General features: G+C 47.5%; 1 protein-coding gene across 1 annotated transcript; it reads left to right on the top strand.

The window, feature by feature from the left end:
* Positions 1-460: 460 nt before the first annotated feature.
* On the top strand, positions 461-13,900 carry UHRF1 (ubiquitin like with PHD and ring finger domains 1). Its single transcript, XM_017833621.1, has 16 exons — positions 461-663; positions 3,698-3,961; positions 4,736-4,908; positions 5,280-5,495; positions 6,253-6,359; positions 6,528-6,714; positions 7,605-7,728; positions 7,818-7,925; positions 8,663-8,767; positions 10,022-10,128; positions 10,835-10,997; positions 11,494-11,631; positions 12,003-12,114; positions 12,242-12,399; positions 12,716-12,814; positions 13,838-13,900. The coding sequence occupies exons 1-16, from the start codon at positions 511-513 to the stop codon at positions 13,898-13,900; spliced, it is 2,277 nt and encodes a 758-aa protein (XP_017689110.1). The 5' UTR covers positions 461-510.
* Positions 13,901-14,475: the final 575 nt, after the last annotated feature.

Consider the following 14,475-nt stretch of genomic DNA (forward strand, 5'->3'; position numbering starts at 1 on the left):
CGGGACCCCCCGGCCACCCGAGACCCCCCAAAACCCGGCACCGCCGCCCCGGTGACACCGCCCGGCTTTTCCCGCGTTGGGAAGCCAAGCGAGTGCCGTGCCGTGCCGTGCCGGGGTGGGGTGGGGTGGGGGGGGGGGGGGTGGGGTGAGGGGCCCTGGGGTGCCCGTGTGCCCCCAGCCCCGCCGGCGGAGGGTGACGGCCCCTTTAAGAGCACGCGCTGCCCCCCCCCTCCTCCTCCCCTTCCCTCATTTACATGATCGCGCGAGACCCGGCGCGTGGGCGCGGCGGGCGCGTTTCAATTGTGGCGCGCGAGTCGCGAGCGGAGCCGTTAGGCTCCCGCGTGGGGGGGGCGGGGCCTGCCCGGCGGCGGCCAATCAGCGCGCGGGCCGGCCGGGCCGGCGGCCAATGGCGGGCGGCCGTTGCGGGAGGGCGGCGGGGCCGCGGGAGCCGCCCCGGAGCCGCCGCCTGAGCGCGGGTCCCGCATTCCCGGGGGGAGCAGCGCCGGCGCCATGTGGATCCAGGTGCGCACCATGGACGGCACCGAGACCCGCCGCGTGGACTCGCTCTCCAAGCTCACCAAGGTGGAGGAGCTGCGCCTGCGGATACACGAGGTGTTCGCCGTGGAGCCCCAGCGGCAGCGGCTCTTCTACCGCGGCAAACAGGTACCGGCACGGCGGGGCTGGGGGGGTTTGACAGCAGCGCGGCATCAGCGGGGGGGGACCCCCCAACCCTCTCGCCCTCCAGCTGGGGAGGGATAGTTTTATTTATTTTTACTTGTTCTTTATTTGATTTTACTTTTTATTTGTTTTTAATTTATTTAATTTATTTTATTTTTAATTTTTTAATTTTTTATTCATTTATTTTGCGTTTATTATTTCTATTTCATTTCTTCCTATTATTTCATTTCTCCCTATTTCATTTCTCCCTATTTCATTTCTCCCTATTTCATTTCTTCCTATTTCATTTCTTCCTATTATTTCATTTCTTCCTATTTCATTTCTTCCTATTATTTCATTTCTCCCTATTTCATTTCTCCCTATTTCATTTCTTTCTATTTCATTTCCTAATTTCTTCCTTTTTAATGTCTTTCTTTTTTATTTTCTTTCTCATTTCTTTTTTTTATCTTTAATTCTTCCTTCGTTTCGATTTCTTCATTTTTAATTCCTTTAATTTTCATTAATTTTTATTTCCTTTATTTATTCCTAACGAATTAATTTATCTTTAATTAATCTATTTATCCTAAATTTCTTTATTTATGTCTCACTGATTTCTTTTCTCTCGCGTGGAAATGGGGTGTTCTGCTGCCATCTAGTGACTCCCCCCCCGCTCCTCCCGTGGGTTTGCACTGAGAGCAGCCAGCAGCAGAGTGGGCTTTATTTTCAGTTTTTCCTAATCATTTTCCATCTAACGTGTTGCTTTTCTGCCTTGACATCACCTTTGTAAAGTGTCTGAACGTTTCCAGGCCTTTTTATTTCATCTTTGGGGTGCTTAAAGTTTCTGAGTCTCACAAGTTTTCCCGTTAAAATCCCCCTTTTCTTTGTAAATTGGGAGAAGCAGCTCATGATTTTTGAAGTTCTTCAGCTCTGGCATCAAAATCTCCCTGGGTACAGAACGCTTGAGTAGCGTTATCTTCTCAACAATATCTTTATGGTTGCTGTGGTACAACTGTTTTCCTCCCTGGGAGTTAAAAAAGTCCCTAAATTAACAATTAAAGTCAACTGAAACTGTTTTCAAATGCACTTTCCATATCCTGTTTAAAACCCTGGGCTGCAAAACCTTCGTGCCAAAGAAACTTCTGAGCTGGGGCTTGGTCGGTCAAAGGGTTTCATTTCAGACAGAACAGTTGAAATGCTGACTGGGCTGGAGATGGAGAATTTCCTCGAGTGGCTTTTTCCACCTTTCCCTCCGTTTGAGGCTGACTTGAGATACCTGTAGGTTGTCATTAGCAGGTGTGACTGTAGGATGTGGGAACACACCTGGATTAGCTTTAATTTAACAAGCTGAGGCACCAGTTGCAGTATAAAAAGAGGCTCGAGGGAAAGGTGTAACATCTCTGAGGGACTGGTGGGTTTAATTCCCCTTTCTGTTGGGTTAAGGGAGATTTTGGGTGCATTAATCACCTGTTTGTGTTGTAAATCAAGTGATAAAGGAGGGGTTGGTCCAGGGTAGGTGCCAGCTGTGAGCCTTGCCCTGAAATCAGTGCAGATAAACCGATTTTATGATGAGTTTTCAGTCAGGATGCACTTGCCCTACAAAGCTAATTCCTCCTTGTGCAGCTCCAGGAGTTCTTAGTTCAGCCACAAACGTTTCCCCAACCCCTCTTAGTCCTTGTCCCTGCTGCACTCGTGCTTTGTCTGGCTTTTGGGAATCCCTGGAAATGTTGAGTTGTCAGTTAAAACCTTTCTCCTTTGTTAGAGGTTTGTCTTCAGCCACTGGTGCTTCTTTCCTGCTGTCCTTTGAACCCCTCTGAGGTTTCCTGTCCCGTTCCTGTCCCAGCTCTCCCATTTCAGTTTGCACCTGTTGTCACTCGTGTCCTGTGCTCCTGTTGTTCCCCTGTCTGTGACCCTCCTCTTGGCCCAGCAGAAACAACCCATTTCTGGTGGGGTTTTCATCCCTAAACCCAGAAAAAAGCCCGGATCGCTTCCCCTGCGCTCAGATTTCCAGGGATTGTTCCGTAGGCGTTGGATGCCGTAACTCAGAACTGAATTATCAGAGTGATTCCTGTGAAGTGTAAATTTTTGTGGTTTTTGCTCTGCTTCCCCCCCGATAGAGAACAAAGCTCCAGGGATTGCTTTTTCTCGTGGTTTGGGCTGGAAGGGGACGATCATTTCCTGTATAATTTCTTAGTCAGACCTTAAATATGTGGGGAAGCTTGTCTGAACTTCTGACTGCTCCGAGGGCTCCACTCTTACATGTTAACCCTAAAATGCTTGTGCTCCTTAGAGCTCTTGAGAGACCTATTTGTGCCTCTGCACTTCTCCTTTTGTCTTGATTTGACTACATCCAGTGCCAGACTTGCCAAATGAACTCTCAAAATTACAGAGCTTGTGAAATGAGGACACGCTAAAGAGAGATTAGGTGGTTTCAAGTTGAATTGGGTCTTTTTCTGATTTTACTTGCAATGGAAAAATTGTGTGTTGGCCTGGAGAAAAGTGGGTGATTAACTCTTTGGCTTCTGCTCAGTGCCACAATTAGTGGAGATGGTGTAAGAATCTGGATCATACACAATTACAATATAAAGACCAGTCTGTGTTAGCGTTCAGGACGTGTCTGAATTAAGGAAGAAATAATTCTTTTTAATTCATAGGTAACATGTAATTATCTTCAGATCCTGATGGGAACATTGGGGACCTGTAATTCTTTAAGTTCTTCTTCCCAGAATTGATATTTCTAGGGAAATGTGCTGCAAAACCTCTCAGAGGTGGTTTAGTGGCTTAGTCTGGTAACAAGTCCACGGCAACATGGAAACCTTGCTCTTGTAGCTCGTGGGGTCTTTGAAAAAAAGTAAGAAAACCAGTAATAAAATAGCAAGAACACCAATGTAACAGTGAGTGTGATGGTGAAGAGCTGCCCAGGGGGTGACTGGGGATGGTTTTAAAGCCACGTGGTCTTTCTTGGCACGTGGAGACCATTCCAGCGGGAAGGTTTGGAAGGGGGAGAAGGGAATAACCAGCTGGTTTGGTGCTTTCCCTGCAGATGGAAGATGGTCACTCCCTTTTCGATTACAGCGTGGGACTGAATGATATTGTTCAGCTCCTGGTCAGACAAAGCCCAGCAGTGCTTCCTGCTGGGAGCAAGGAGAAGGATTCCGAGCTCTCCGACACCGACTCCGGCTGCGGCTCCGGCCAAAGCGACTCGGACAAGAGCTCCCACAACGGGGAGGGAGCCCTGGAACTGGAGGGCCAGCCCAGCACAGCAGCACAGCCCGACTGGAGCCACCCCGTCTTCGGCCTCTATAAGGTGAGTTCATCAAAAAAACTAAAATTCCCTAAAATCTCCCCTCGGGTGGGAATTGTTCCCCTGCGGTCGAGGATTCCTGAAAATCCTTTGTGCCCCAATTGTGTGGGTAGTTCCTTTTTTTTTTTCTCTCTTAAACCCTCCGACAACAAAGACAACAATACCAACAGACCCACAAACCCACAAATTGCGACACGTCCTGGGTCAAAATATTTCATTTTTTTCATTTTATCCTTTGAACTAAAACTACAATACATTAATTGATTGTAAAAAAAAAAACAAAACAACAAAACACAACAAAAAGGCATTCAGAGTGCCTGGCTTGATTTGAAAAATGTTCCCAATATTTTTGCTTGGAGTCACTACATTTGCCAAAGCTGAAACTTTTCTTGAATGAACAAAAGAAAATCTCGAGCAGCTGTTGAGAATCATTTTACTTGTGTGTTTCAATGGGTTTTATTAGAGATCTAGTGATGTCTTTGCCAGGCTGTGAGCAAGACAGTTTGAAAGTCTGCTACAGACTAAGCAAGAATGGTTTGTGCTTGCTGAGAAGCCTGGTGGTGTAAAATGGATTTATAATCTTTTAAATTCAACCTGAGCAGGCTGGAGGGCTGCACAGGATCAGGAAAGCAAAGGAAATGTTAATTTTTAAGACTATCTGTAAACATCTCGATAGTGGTGAAGTTCTTGAGGTGCTGAAAGCTTCGAGTAGGTTTGGAAATGAATGGTTGGTTTGAAAATCCCCTTTGGTGAGCTGCAGTCTTTGCTCTGTGTCAGATCAACGACTTGGTGGACGCCCGGGACACGGACATGGGAGCGTGGTTTGAAGCCCAGGTTGTGAATGTGACCAGGAAAAAACCTCCCAGGGAAGCAGCTGAGAGTTGCCCAGAGCCTGCCCGGCCCACGGCCGTGCCGGAGGAAGATGTGATCTATCATGTCAAATACGACGAGTGAGTTCTCTGCCTTCTTGGCTCAGAAAGTCGTTTTGCTCACGATGTCGGTGGGGAATTTTAGTGCAGAGATCCACAAGGTAAACCAGGGGTTGTGTCACTGTGAGGTTGTTTTACAGGTGGAGTTCCAGGGGGCTGGAATGGTGTTTTTTGGAAATATGAAATGCTGTTCTCCAAGTTAAACGGGGTGCGTGAGCAGCAACGTCAGACCGGTTGGTTCTGGCCGTGTCTGTGGGGGAGCAGGAGATTTTATTCTTGATGTTATCCTTGTGTTGCACATCAAAATCGACCTGCCTGGATAAAATCTATCGCTTCTCAAACTGCTGTTGAATCTGATTTTCCTTCTCTGTCCCTCCATCCCTCCCTCCAAGTTATCCAGAGAATGGAGTGGTGCAGATGAGCTCCAGTAACGTTCGGGCCCGGGCACGGACTATTCTGAAGTGGCACCAGCTGGAAGTAGGACAGGTGGTGATGGTCAACTACAACCCTGATGAACCAAAAGAGAGGGGCTTTTGGTATGATGCTGAGATCCTGCAGAAAAGGGAAACAAAAATGACCAGGGAGATCAATGCAAAGATCCTACTCGGGTAAGCAAATCCGTCACGTGGAATAAATTGAATTTCCCCGACTCTTCTTAAGCTTTCCTGAGGTCTGAGTGACTCAAGAAATGGTGCAACAGGAGTGCTGGGGAGAGGTGAGAAGTGGCCTGTCCTTTTTGGGTGACTGACTTCTTCATGCTGCAGTTTTGATTAAGTTCCACTGAGGAACTGGACACTTTAAGGAATCACAGAAGATGCTGTTCCATGGATTCACTTGATGCTGAGAGGATGTGAAGCCCCATATTCACTACAAAGCATTGTTTATGTGTTAATTATCCATTATGGCTTCACAAAAGCTGCAGTGTAATATTTTCTGGAGGTATGATAATGTAGAATGAACCCTCATTTTATAAAAGTGATGAAAAGTTACTCCAGTTCTCTCCTGGAGTCTTTCAACTTCAGGAAAAAAAGGATATACTTTTTTAAAGTTTTAGGTAATTTCCACAGGGTTACCAGAATATTCCTTTTTTTTCCCCCTCTCACCATAGGGATTTTGACTTTTTAACTATAAAATACAAGAAGGATCAGTCTGGAATATACTTTTGAGGGGAGGCAGAACAGTCACTGATGATAGTTGGAATACTCTGAGTGCTTGGAATCTCGCTGAGACAAAAGGGGATAACCTCTAATTGCACAGAAATGATCTGATTCTTAACACCAGAGCAGTCTGGTACATGCACAGCTGTGAACTCCTGCTGTGGGATACTTTCAAAGTCTGGTCTCTTTTATTTTCCTCAACTCACAGGGAAGCTGGTGACTCCTTGAACGACTGCACAATCATGTTAGTGGATGAAATCTATAAAATTGAGGAACCAGGCACTGCTTCCCCCATCCCAGCAGGAACACCAAAACGTGAGTCCTGGGGAGCTCTTGCATGTCTGTGTTACCCTGTGGTGTTCTGCTGATTGTCCTTGTGAGGATCAAAGGTCTGAGAGTCTCAGGACACGTTTAGTTGTGCCTCCTTCAACTGTTTCCGTTGGATCTTGGCCCTTTCTGACTCTGCTTTCTCTTTGCTCACAGGACAGAGTGGACCTGTGTGTAAAGCCTGCAAGGACAACCCAAACAAGACCTGCAGAGTCTGTGCTTGTCACATCTGTGGAGGGAAACAAGATCCAGACAAGCAGCTCATGTGTGACGAGTGTGACATGGCTTTCCACATCTACTGCCTCAACCCTCCCCTCAGCAGCATCCCAGATGATGAGGACTGGTGAGTTCTGGGGGGTGTGTGTGTGTGTGGGATCACAGTTACCATCTAATTAGGAGCAGAAAGTGAGGTCTGAGGCTTGAAGCTGCCCTTTGGTGGCAATATTGTAACTGCACAGGTGTTTGTGTGTTTTGGGGTTTTTTCTTGGTAGGACTTTGTAGCTTTCCTTGAGGTTGTAAGAGTAGGTTTTAAGCCAGTGGCTTGCAACTTCTTTTCCTAGTTTTGGGATCTGGATGCCTGTTTTTTATACCTGCCTAAGGCCAGGTTGGGAAGAAACTCCTCCCTGGAAGTGTGGGGAGGCCCTGGCACAGGTTGCCCAGAGAAGCTGTGGCTGCCCATCCCTGGAAGTGTCCAAGGCCAGGTTGGATGAGCTTGGAGCAACCTGGGCTAGCAGGAGGTGTCCCTGCCCATGGCAGGGGGTGGAATGAGATTAACTTTAAGGTCCCTTCCAAATCCTAAATGAGAACCTGATACCAGGAGGCTTCTCTTGTGCAGTGGCTTTCCTGGGTCACTCCAGGCAGTCCCCAGGCCCCATCATCAGATTAGGCTGGTGACAGATGCTGGTTTGTATATGAAATACATACAGTGACAGATAGATAGTGAAATACAGCTTTCAATACACATATAGATAGTAAAATACACTGTTTTATTCCCTCTGCCCTCTTTCAGCATTATATACAATGATTTTGTGACAGAGCTGTTGTCCTGGCACATCAACAGTGGCTTAGAAGGTGCTGCAAGGACAGCAGCTGATACAGGTCTAATTCCAGTATGGAGAAGGTTCCATGTCCTGTCTAGTTTCATGTGGGAAATTGTAACATAACTCAGTATGTTTTGATGGAATTCTCTTTTAATTCAAGGCTTTGCTGCTTGTTAATTTTCCCTGACTTCAGGTATTGCCCCGAGTGTCGAAACGATGCCAGTGAGGTGGTTTTAGCAGGAGAGAGATTAAAAGAAAGCAAAAAGAAACAAAAGATGGCATCTGCCAACTCATCCTCGAGGAGAGACTGGGGCAAGGTCAGTTCAGAGCTGTTTCACTCTCAGGATCAGCGTGTGTTGCTGTTAAATCCCTTGGGATTCCTGGCTCATTGGTCTTTCTGACCCAGGGCATGGCGTGTGTCGGTCGCACCAAGGAGTGCACCATCGTCCCCTCCAACCACTATGGACCAATCCCTGGCATTCCCGTTGGCACCATGTGGAAATTCAGAGTTCAGGTATGAAGCTGAATCCTGACAAATTGGAAGAAGTGGGAATGGTCCAGCTCTTACAAGAAACAGTTAAATCTCGGAGTGTGTGTCCCTGGATGGAGGGAAAGAATTCTGGCTTTGTCTGGATCAAGTGTTCCAGAACTAATGTTGTGTTGTCCAGGCCTATCAAGTGCTGGTTTATTTTTCTTTAGTGCTCTTTTTGGTAACTCAAAAAACCCAAAGCAAACAGATTTGTTTCCAGGAGTTTGTCCTGGAGTTCTGTAGTATCTCCCACTGTTCCCCTGGAAAGAGTCTCTCAAATATTTACATATATTAAAAAAAAGAAGGTTTCTCATCCTGTTAGAAAGTTGGGGAAATAAAAAGCACTGACCTATGCAGATCTTTTTTTAAGCATTAGGTGAAGGTTGCTGTTACAAGTCTTTCAAAACCAATCTCTTTATACAAATATTTAATATCTATATTGCTCCTAAATCCCTGGAGCTTTTTAATAAGCAATCTCAGTAAGATCCAAATTTCTAAATTCACATCACAAAACTTACCCACCTGTTCAATTGACTGAAATACTCGATGGCTCATTTTTTTTTTTAGAAGCATTTTTATTTTTCTTTCCTCTGCCTGGAGCTTTTTGGAGGATGGTGGTGAGAGCAGATTCAACCCAAATCTGAAATAGTGTTTAGTTCAGTTCCAAGGCCAAGGGGTGGTCATGTTGTTTGGAGCCTTGCAAACTGTTTCTGGTTTTCCAGGTGAGCGAATCTGGAGTGCACAGGCCCCATGTTGCAGGGATCCATGGCAGAAGCAATGATGGGGCCTATTCCTTGGTCCTGGCAGGAGGCTATGAAGATGACATAGTAAGTAAATTTTGATTATTTATGCCCAGAACCAAACTAACTTGTTAAAACAAAGACTTGGCCTTAGTTACTTTTTACACTCCACATCAGACACTTGCCCATCTTCACTTAATTTTCTTCAGAAGAAAATCAGGCAAGGAAAAACTACAGTAAAAATGTGCCAACCTGAGCAACAGGATCATCTAAAGTAGGTTTAATATCCCTGTATCAGCTTTTGATCTCAGAATCCTCAGCTGCCTCTTCAGGGTCTCCATTGCACCCACAGTCTGAGCAGTCTCATGATCTGTGCTGCCAGATCTTCACTTGCAGGAGATCCTGTGTGAGCCACGTGAGGTCCTTGGCACTGCTCAGGGGTGGGACAAGACAACAGTTGTCACCCTGACTCTGCTCTCCTGGCAGTCTCAGGGAAGGACCACAGACTGAACTTGGGAGCTTAAACACAGGAATTACAGAGTCATAGAATCAGCTGGGTTGGAAGGGACCTCTGAGATCATCAATCCAAGCCTTGATCCAACCCCGCTGTGGTTCCCAGCCCATGGCACTGATGCCACATCCAGTCTCAGCTTAAAAACCTCCAGGGATGGAGAATCCACCCCTTCCCTGGGCAGCCCATTCCAATGGCTGAGCACCCTCTCTGCAAAGAAATTCTTCCTAATATCCAACCTCAACCTCCCCTGGCACAGCTGAAGACCGAGCCCTCTTGTCTTGCTGATGGGAAAAGAGACCAACCCCCCCCTGGCTCCCCCCTCCTGTCAGGGAGTTGCAGAGAGTGAGGAGGTCTCCCCTGAGCCTCCTCTTGTCCAGGCTGAACAGCCCCAGCTCCCTCAGCCTCTCCTCACAGCACTTGTGCTCCAGTCCCTTCCCCAGCCTCGTTGCTCTCCTCTGGACCTGCTCCAGCCCCTCAATGTCCTTCCTGAGCTGAGGACCCAGAACTGGACACAGCACTCCAGGGGTGGCCTCACCAGCGCTGAGTCCAGGGCAAGAATCACTTCCTTGGCCCTGTTGGCCACCCTGTTCCTGAGCCAGGCCAGGATCCATTGGCCTTCTTGTCCCCCTGGGCACACTCTGGCTCCTGTTCAGCTCCCTGTCCATCCCCACTCCCAGCTCCCTTCCTGCCTGGCTGCTCTCCAGCCACTCTGTCCCCAACCTCTTCCCTTATTTTGAGAAAACCCTTCTAAACCCGCTTGATTTTGCCCTTCTGCTTTTACTGAGTTGTTTTTGTGAACGTGTCAAACCCCTCCGTGTGCGTTTCAGGATCATGGGAATTCCTTCACCTACACAGGGAGCGGAGGGCGGGACCTGTCTGGGAACAAACGCACGGCAGAGCAGTCCTGTGACCAAAAACTCACCAACATGAACAGGTTGGCAACACTTGTGCTCCCTCCTAACCTGGGTACCTGGCAGCCTGTCACCATCAGGAATTGTTTGTATCCAAGGAAAACCTGTCAAGATTGGGGCTGGGCTGGGCTGTGGGCTGCAGTGAAAAAGTGTGGAATGAAGTACTAGAGGCTCTCAAAGATGGACTGGAATATCCTGCTTTTTATCCCCAGAAATAAAGGGACTTTATCCCCAGAAATAAAGGGACAGCTGTAGCTGTGCTGTCCCTGGATACAAACCTTGGCTGCATCAAAGAAACAACCTCAGTGGTTTTATTTTAATGATGGACATCCCCATTATCAGTTGGATAATGGAAATGCTTCTCTCAGTGCACTCTAATGGGACAGAACTGTAACTGGTATCAGGGTCACGTGTAATATTGGCTGAATCTTGAGGCACAGGGGAGTAAATTGGTGCAGGAGTTTTCATGCTCTCTCCTGAAGGTTTTTTCAGCCCATGGTCACCTTGGGAGACCAGACCATTTGTAAGCCTAAAAATAAGCATGGGCTTGAGTGGAGGGGGTGGTCTGTGCTGGTGCATTAAGGTAATGTCATGAATAATTAAAACGTGCCCCCCATCAGGAGGGTTAATTACTGTCTGCAGAGTTCTTGCTGTTACATGAGTTGTGTCAAAGTGGAGTTATTTAAGGCAAGCTGGTAAATGCCCTGAGTTGACTGGAGTGTGTTGCAGAGCTCTGGCTCTGAACTGCAGTGCCCCCATCAACGACAAGCACGGAGCAGAAGCCAAGGACTGGAGGGCTGGGAAGCCCGTCCGGGTGGTCAGGAATGTCAAGGGAGGCAAACACAGCAAATACGCCCCTGTGGAAGGGAACAGATACGATGGGATATATAAGGTAAGGAGGTTTGGGAAGGCACTGGCTGAATTAGAAAAAGATCATAGAATCACAGAATCAGCTGGGTTGGAAGGGACCTCCGAGATCATCAATCCAAGCCTTGATCCAACCCCGCTGTGGTTCCCAGCCCATGGCACTGATGCCACATCCAGTCTCAGCTTAAAAACCTCCAGGGATGGAGAATCCACCCCTTCCCTGGGCAGCCCATTCCAATGGCTGAGCACCCTCTCTGGAAAGAAATTCTTCCTGATATCCAACCTAAACCTCCCCTGGCCCAGCTTCAGACCCAGCCCTCTTGTCTTGCTGATGGTTGCCTGGGAAAAGAGACCAACCCCCCCCGGCTCCCCCCTCCTGTCAGGGAGTTGCAGAGAGTGAGGAGGTCTCCCCTGAGCCTCCTCTTGTCCAGGCTGAACAGCCCCAGCTCCCTCAGCCTCTCCTCACAGCACTTGGCCAGGGGGTTTTCCAGTGTGTGATGGACTGGCTCTGACTTTTCCAGGTGGTGAAATACTGGCCCGAGACAGGGAAATCTGGATTTTTGGTGTGGCGTTACCTGCTCAGGAGGGACGATGAAGAACCTGCTCCTTGGACCAAGGAGGGAAAGGACAGGATGAAAAAGCTTGGCCTAACAATGCAGGTACTCCCTTGGCACATCACCTGGACACTGAACTTGATGGATAGGAGGAATTTTTCTGTCCCATGCTCTTATTGAGGATGACCCTTACGTGACAATTCAGGCTGGGGGGGGCACAAATTCTTCCATTCCTGTGAGATTTTTTTTTTCTTTATACATCAGGAGGCTGAAAGGGCAAAAACTCACTTTTTTTTTGGTACAAAATTTCCATAGTCTGCATAAGTGCTTCAACAGGAGCAGGGATGTGTTGCTTAAAATAGATGAAAACTGCCCCCTGGAGCAGTTCTGCAGAGGTCAGCCTTGGACCTGTTTTGGTCTGTTAAGTCTGAACTGGTGTGTCTGCATTGGATGCTCTTTGTTTTCTTTCCTTGTAGTATCCTGAAGGATATTTGGAAGCTGTTGCAAATAAAGATAAGGAAAAAGAAAATAGTGGAGAGGATGAGTTCGATACCCCGGGGAAAGGAAAGAGGAAAAGGAAATCAGCAGGTTTGTGGAGTAGGCAAGTGGATATAGAAAGCCTTGTAGGTTTTTTTGTGCATTTTACTTAATGACTCTTTTCTGGTGTTTTTTTTATTTGGTTGTTCAAAAAAAAAATCACTGCGTTTTCTTTCAGGTGGGGAGGAAAAACCCGTCACCTCTCCAGCAGGGACCCCAAAGAAAACTAAAGTTGAGCCATACAAGCTGACAGCCCAGCAGAAATCTCTCATAAAAAGTGATGAAGCCAATGAAAAACTGTGGAATGAAGTACTAGAGGCTCTCAAAGATGGACCGGTATATCCTGCTTTTTACCTCCAGAAATAAAGGGATTTTATCCCCAGAAATAAAGGGACTTTATCCCCAGAAATAAAGGGATGACTGTGGCTGTGCTGTCCCTGGATACAAACCTTGGCTGCATCAAAGAAACAGCCTCAGACCTGCAGTGGTTTTACTTTAGTGTGGACATCCCCAGCACGTTTAATGATTTTACACTTCGAGATTTATGGGAAAACTTTCCATGACCAAAATAATCCCTTACCTTTAACATGGGGTGGGGTTCTGGGTTTCAGGGGGTAGTGGCAATAAGTTGATTCCAATGTTGCCTTTCCAGAAATTCCTAAACAAAGTGGAAGAGGCCTTCCTGTGTATCTGCTGTCAGGAGGTCGTGTTCCGGCCCGTCACGACCATCTGCCAACACAACGTGTGCAAGGTGAGGGAACCTGGGCCCTGCTGAGCTCAGCCTGGAGACAGACCTGGGGAGGGCTTGGTTCCTTTGGGATTTTTGCCAGGAATTGGTCCTTTAGCATCAGTCAGGTTTAGAGGGACTTTGGACAAGGGATGGAGGGACAGGAAAAAGGGGAATGGCTTCCCGCTGCCAGAGGGAGGGTTAGGTGGGATATTGGGAAGGAATTCTTGGCTGGGAGGGTGAGGAGGGGCTGGGATGGATTTTCCAGAGAAGCTGTGGCTGCCCCTGGATCCCTGGAAGTGTCCAAGGCCAGGTTGGAGTAACCTGGGATAGTGGGAGGTGTCCCTGCCCATGGCAGGGGGTGGAACAAGATGAGCTTTAAGGTTCTTCCAACCCAAACCATTCTGTGACTCTACTTTATTAAATTAAAACAACAATAAGCATTATGACCATTATTAATAAGAGGGTGGAACAAGATGAGCTTTAAGGTCCCTTCCAACCCAAACCATTCTATGATATGTGAAAACTCTATGATTTGATGGAAGTCCTTTGGCACGGAAAAGTCTGTCTTTTAGAGGAAGTTCCAGTCTTGGGTTGCTACTCCCTGGTTCTTTTACAGGGTGCTGAGAGCTTCTCTGAGGGCTCAGTGTCACTGCTGGGGGACTAAGGGGATCTGTAAGGTCCTTTCCAACCCAAACCATTCTGTGCCATCTTTACCTGTTCATCTTGACCCAGGCAGTTCCCATTTGGCCTCAGTAGTTTTCAGAAGCTGCTCTGTCGTTCCCCTCTGTTCTCAGGACAGATCCTTCCCTTTCTCTGCTTCTTTATCCCTTCCAACAACCCTTTTTTGACCACTTTGCTTTTAATGGGTTTGATGATGATGAGATGACGTGGAATCCAACATGATGTTGGATTCCTGGGAGCTTTAGAGGTGGTGGTTGGAACACCCTGAGGTGCATGGAGTGAAGTTTTCTCTCCACCTTGGCCTTTCCCAGCTGAAAACCTGGAACCACATGTCCCTTAATTGGGAATTCTTGTGTCCCTCAGGACTGTCTGGACAGATCCTTCCCTTTAGCTGCTTCTTTATCCCTTCCAACCACTCTTTTTTGACCACTTGATTCCGAGAAAGGTGATGTGGAATCCAACATGATATTGGATTCCTGGGAGCGTTGGGGGTGGTGGTTGGAACACCCTGAGGTGTGTGAAGTCAAGTTTTCTCTCCACCTCAGCCTTTCCCAGCTGAAAACCCAGAATCACATGTCCCTTAGCTGGGAATTCTTGTGTCCCTCAGGACTGTCTGGACAGATCCTTCCCTTTCTCTGCTTCTTTATCCCTTCCAACAACCCTTTTTTGACCACTTGATTCCGAGAAAGGTGATGTGGAATCCAACATGATATTGGATTCCTGGGAGCATTGAGGGTGGTGGTTGGAACATCCTGAGGTGCATGGAGCAAAGTTTTCTGTCCACCTCAGCCTTTCCCAGCTGAAAACCCGGAACCACATGTCCCTTAACTGGGAATTCTTGTGTCTCTCAGGACTGTCTGGACAGATCCTTCCCTTTCTCTGCTTCTTTATCCCTTCCAACAACCCTTTTCTGACCACTTTGCTTTTAATGGGTTTGATTCCGAGAAAGGTGATGTGCAATCCTACATGATGTTGGCTTCCTGGGTTCCTGGGAGTGTTGG

Source organism: Lepidothrix coronata, unplaced genomic scaffold, assembly GCF_001604755.1.
Source record: "Lepidothrix coronata isolate B3197 unplaced genomic scaffold, Lepidothrix_coronata-1.0 Scaffold219, whole genome shotgun sequence".
Taxonomy (NCBI): domain Eukaryota; kingdom Metazoa; phylum Chordata; class Aves; order Passeriformes; family Pipridae; genus Lepidothrix; species Lepidothrix coronata.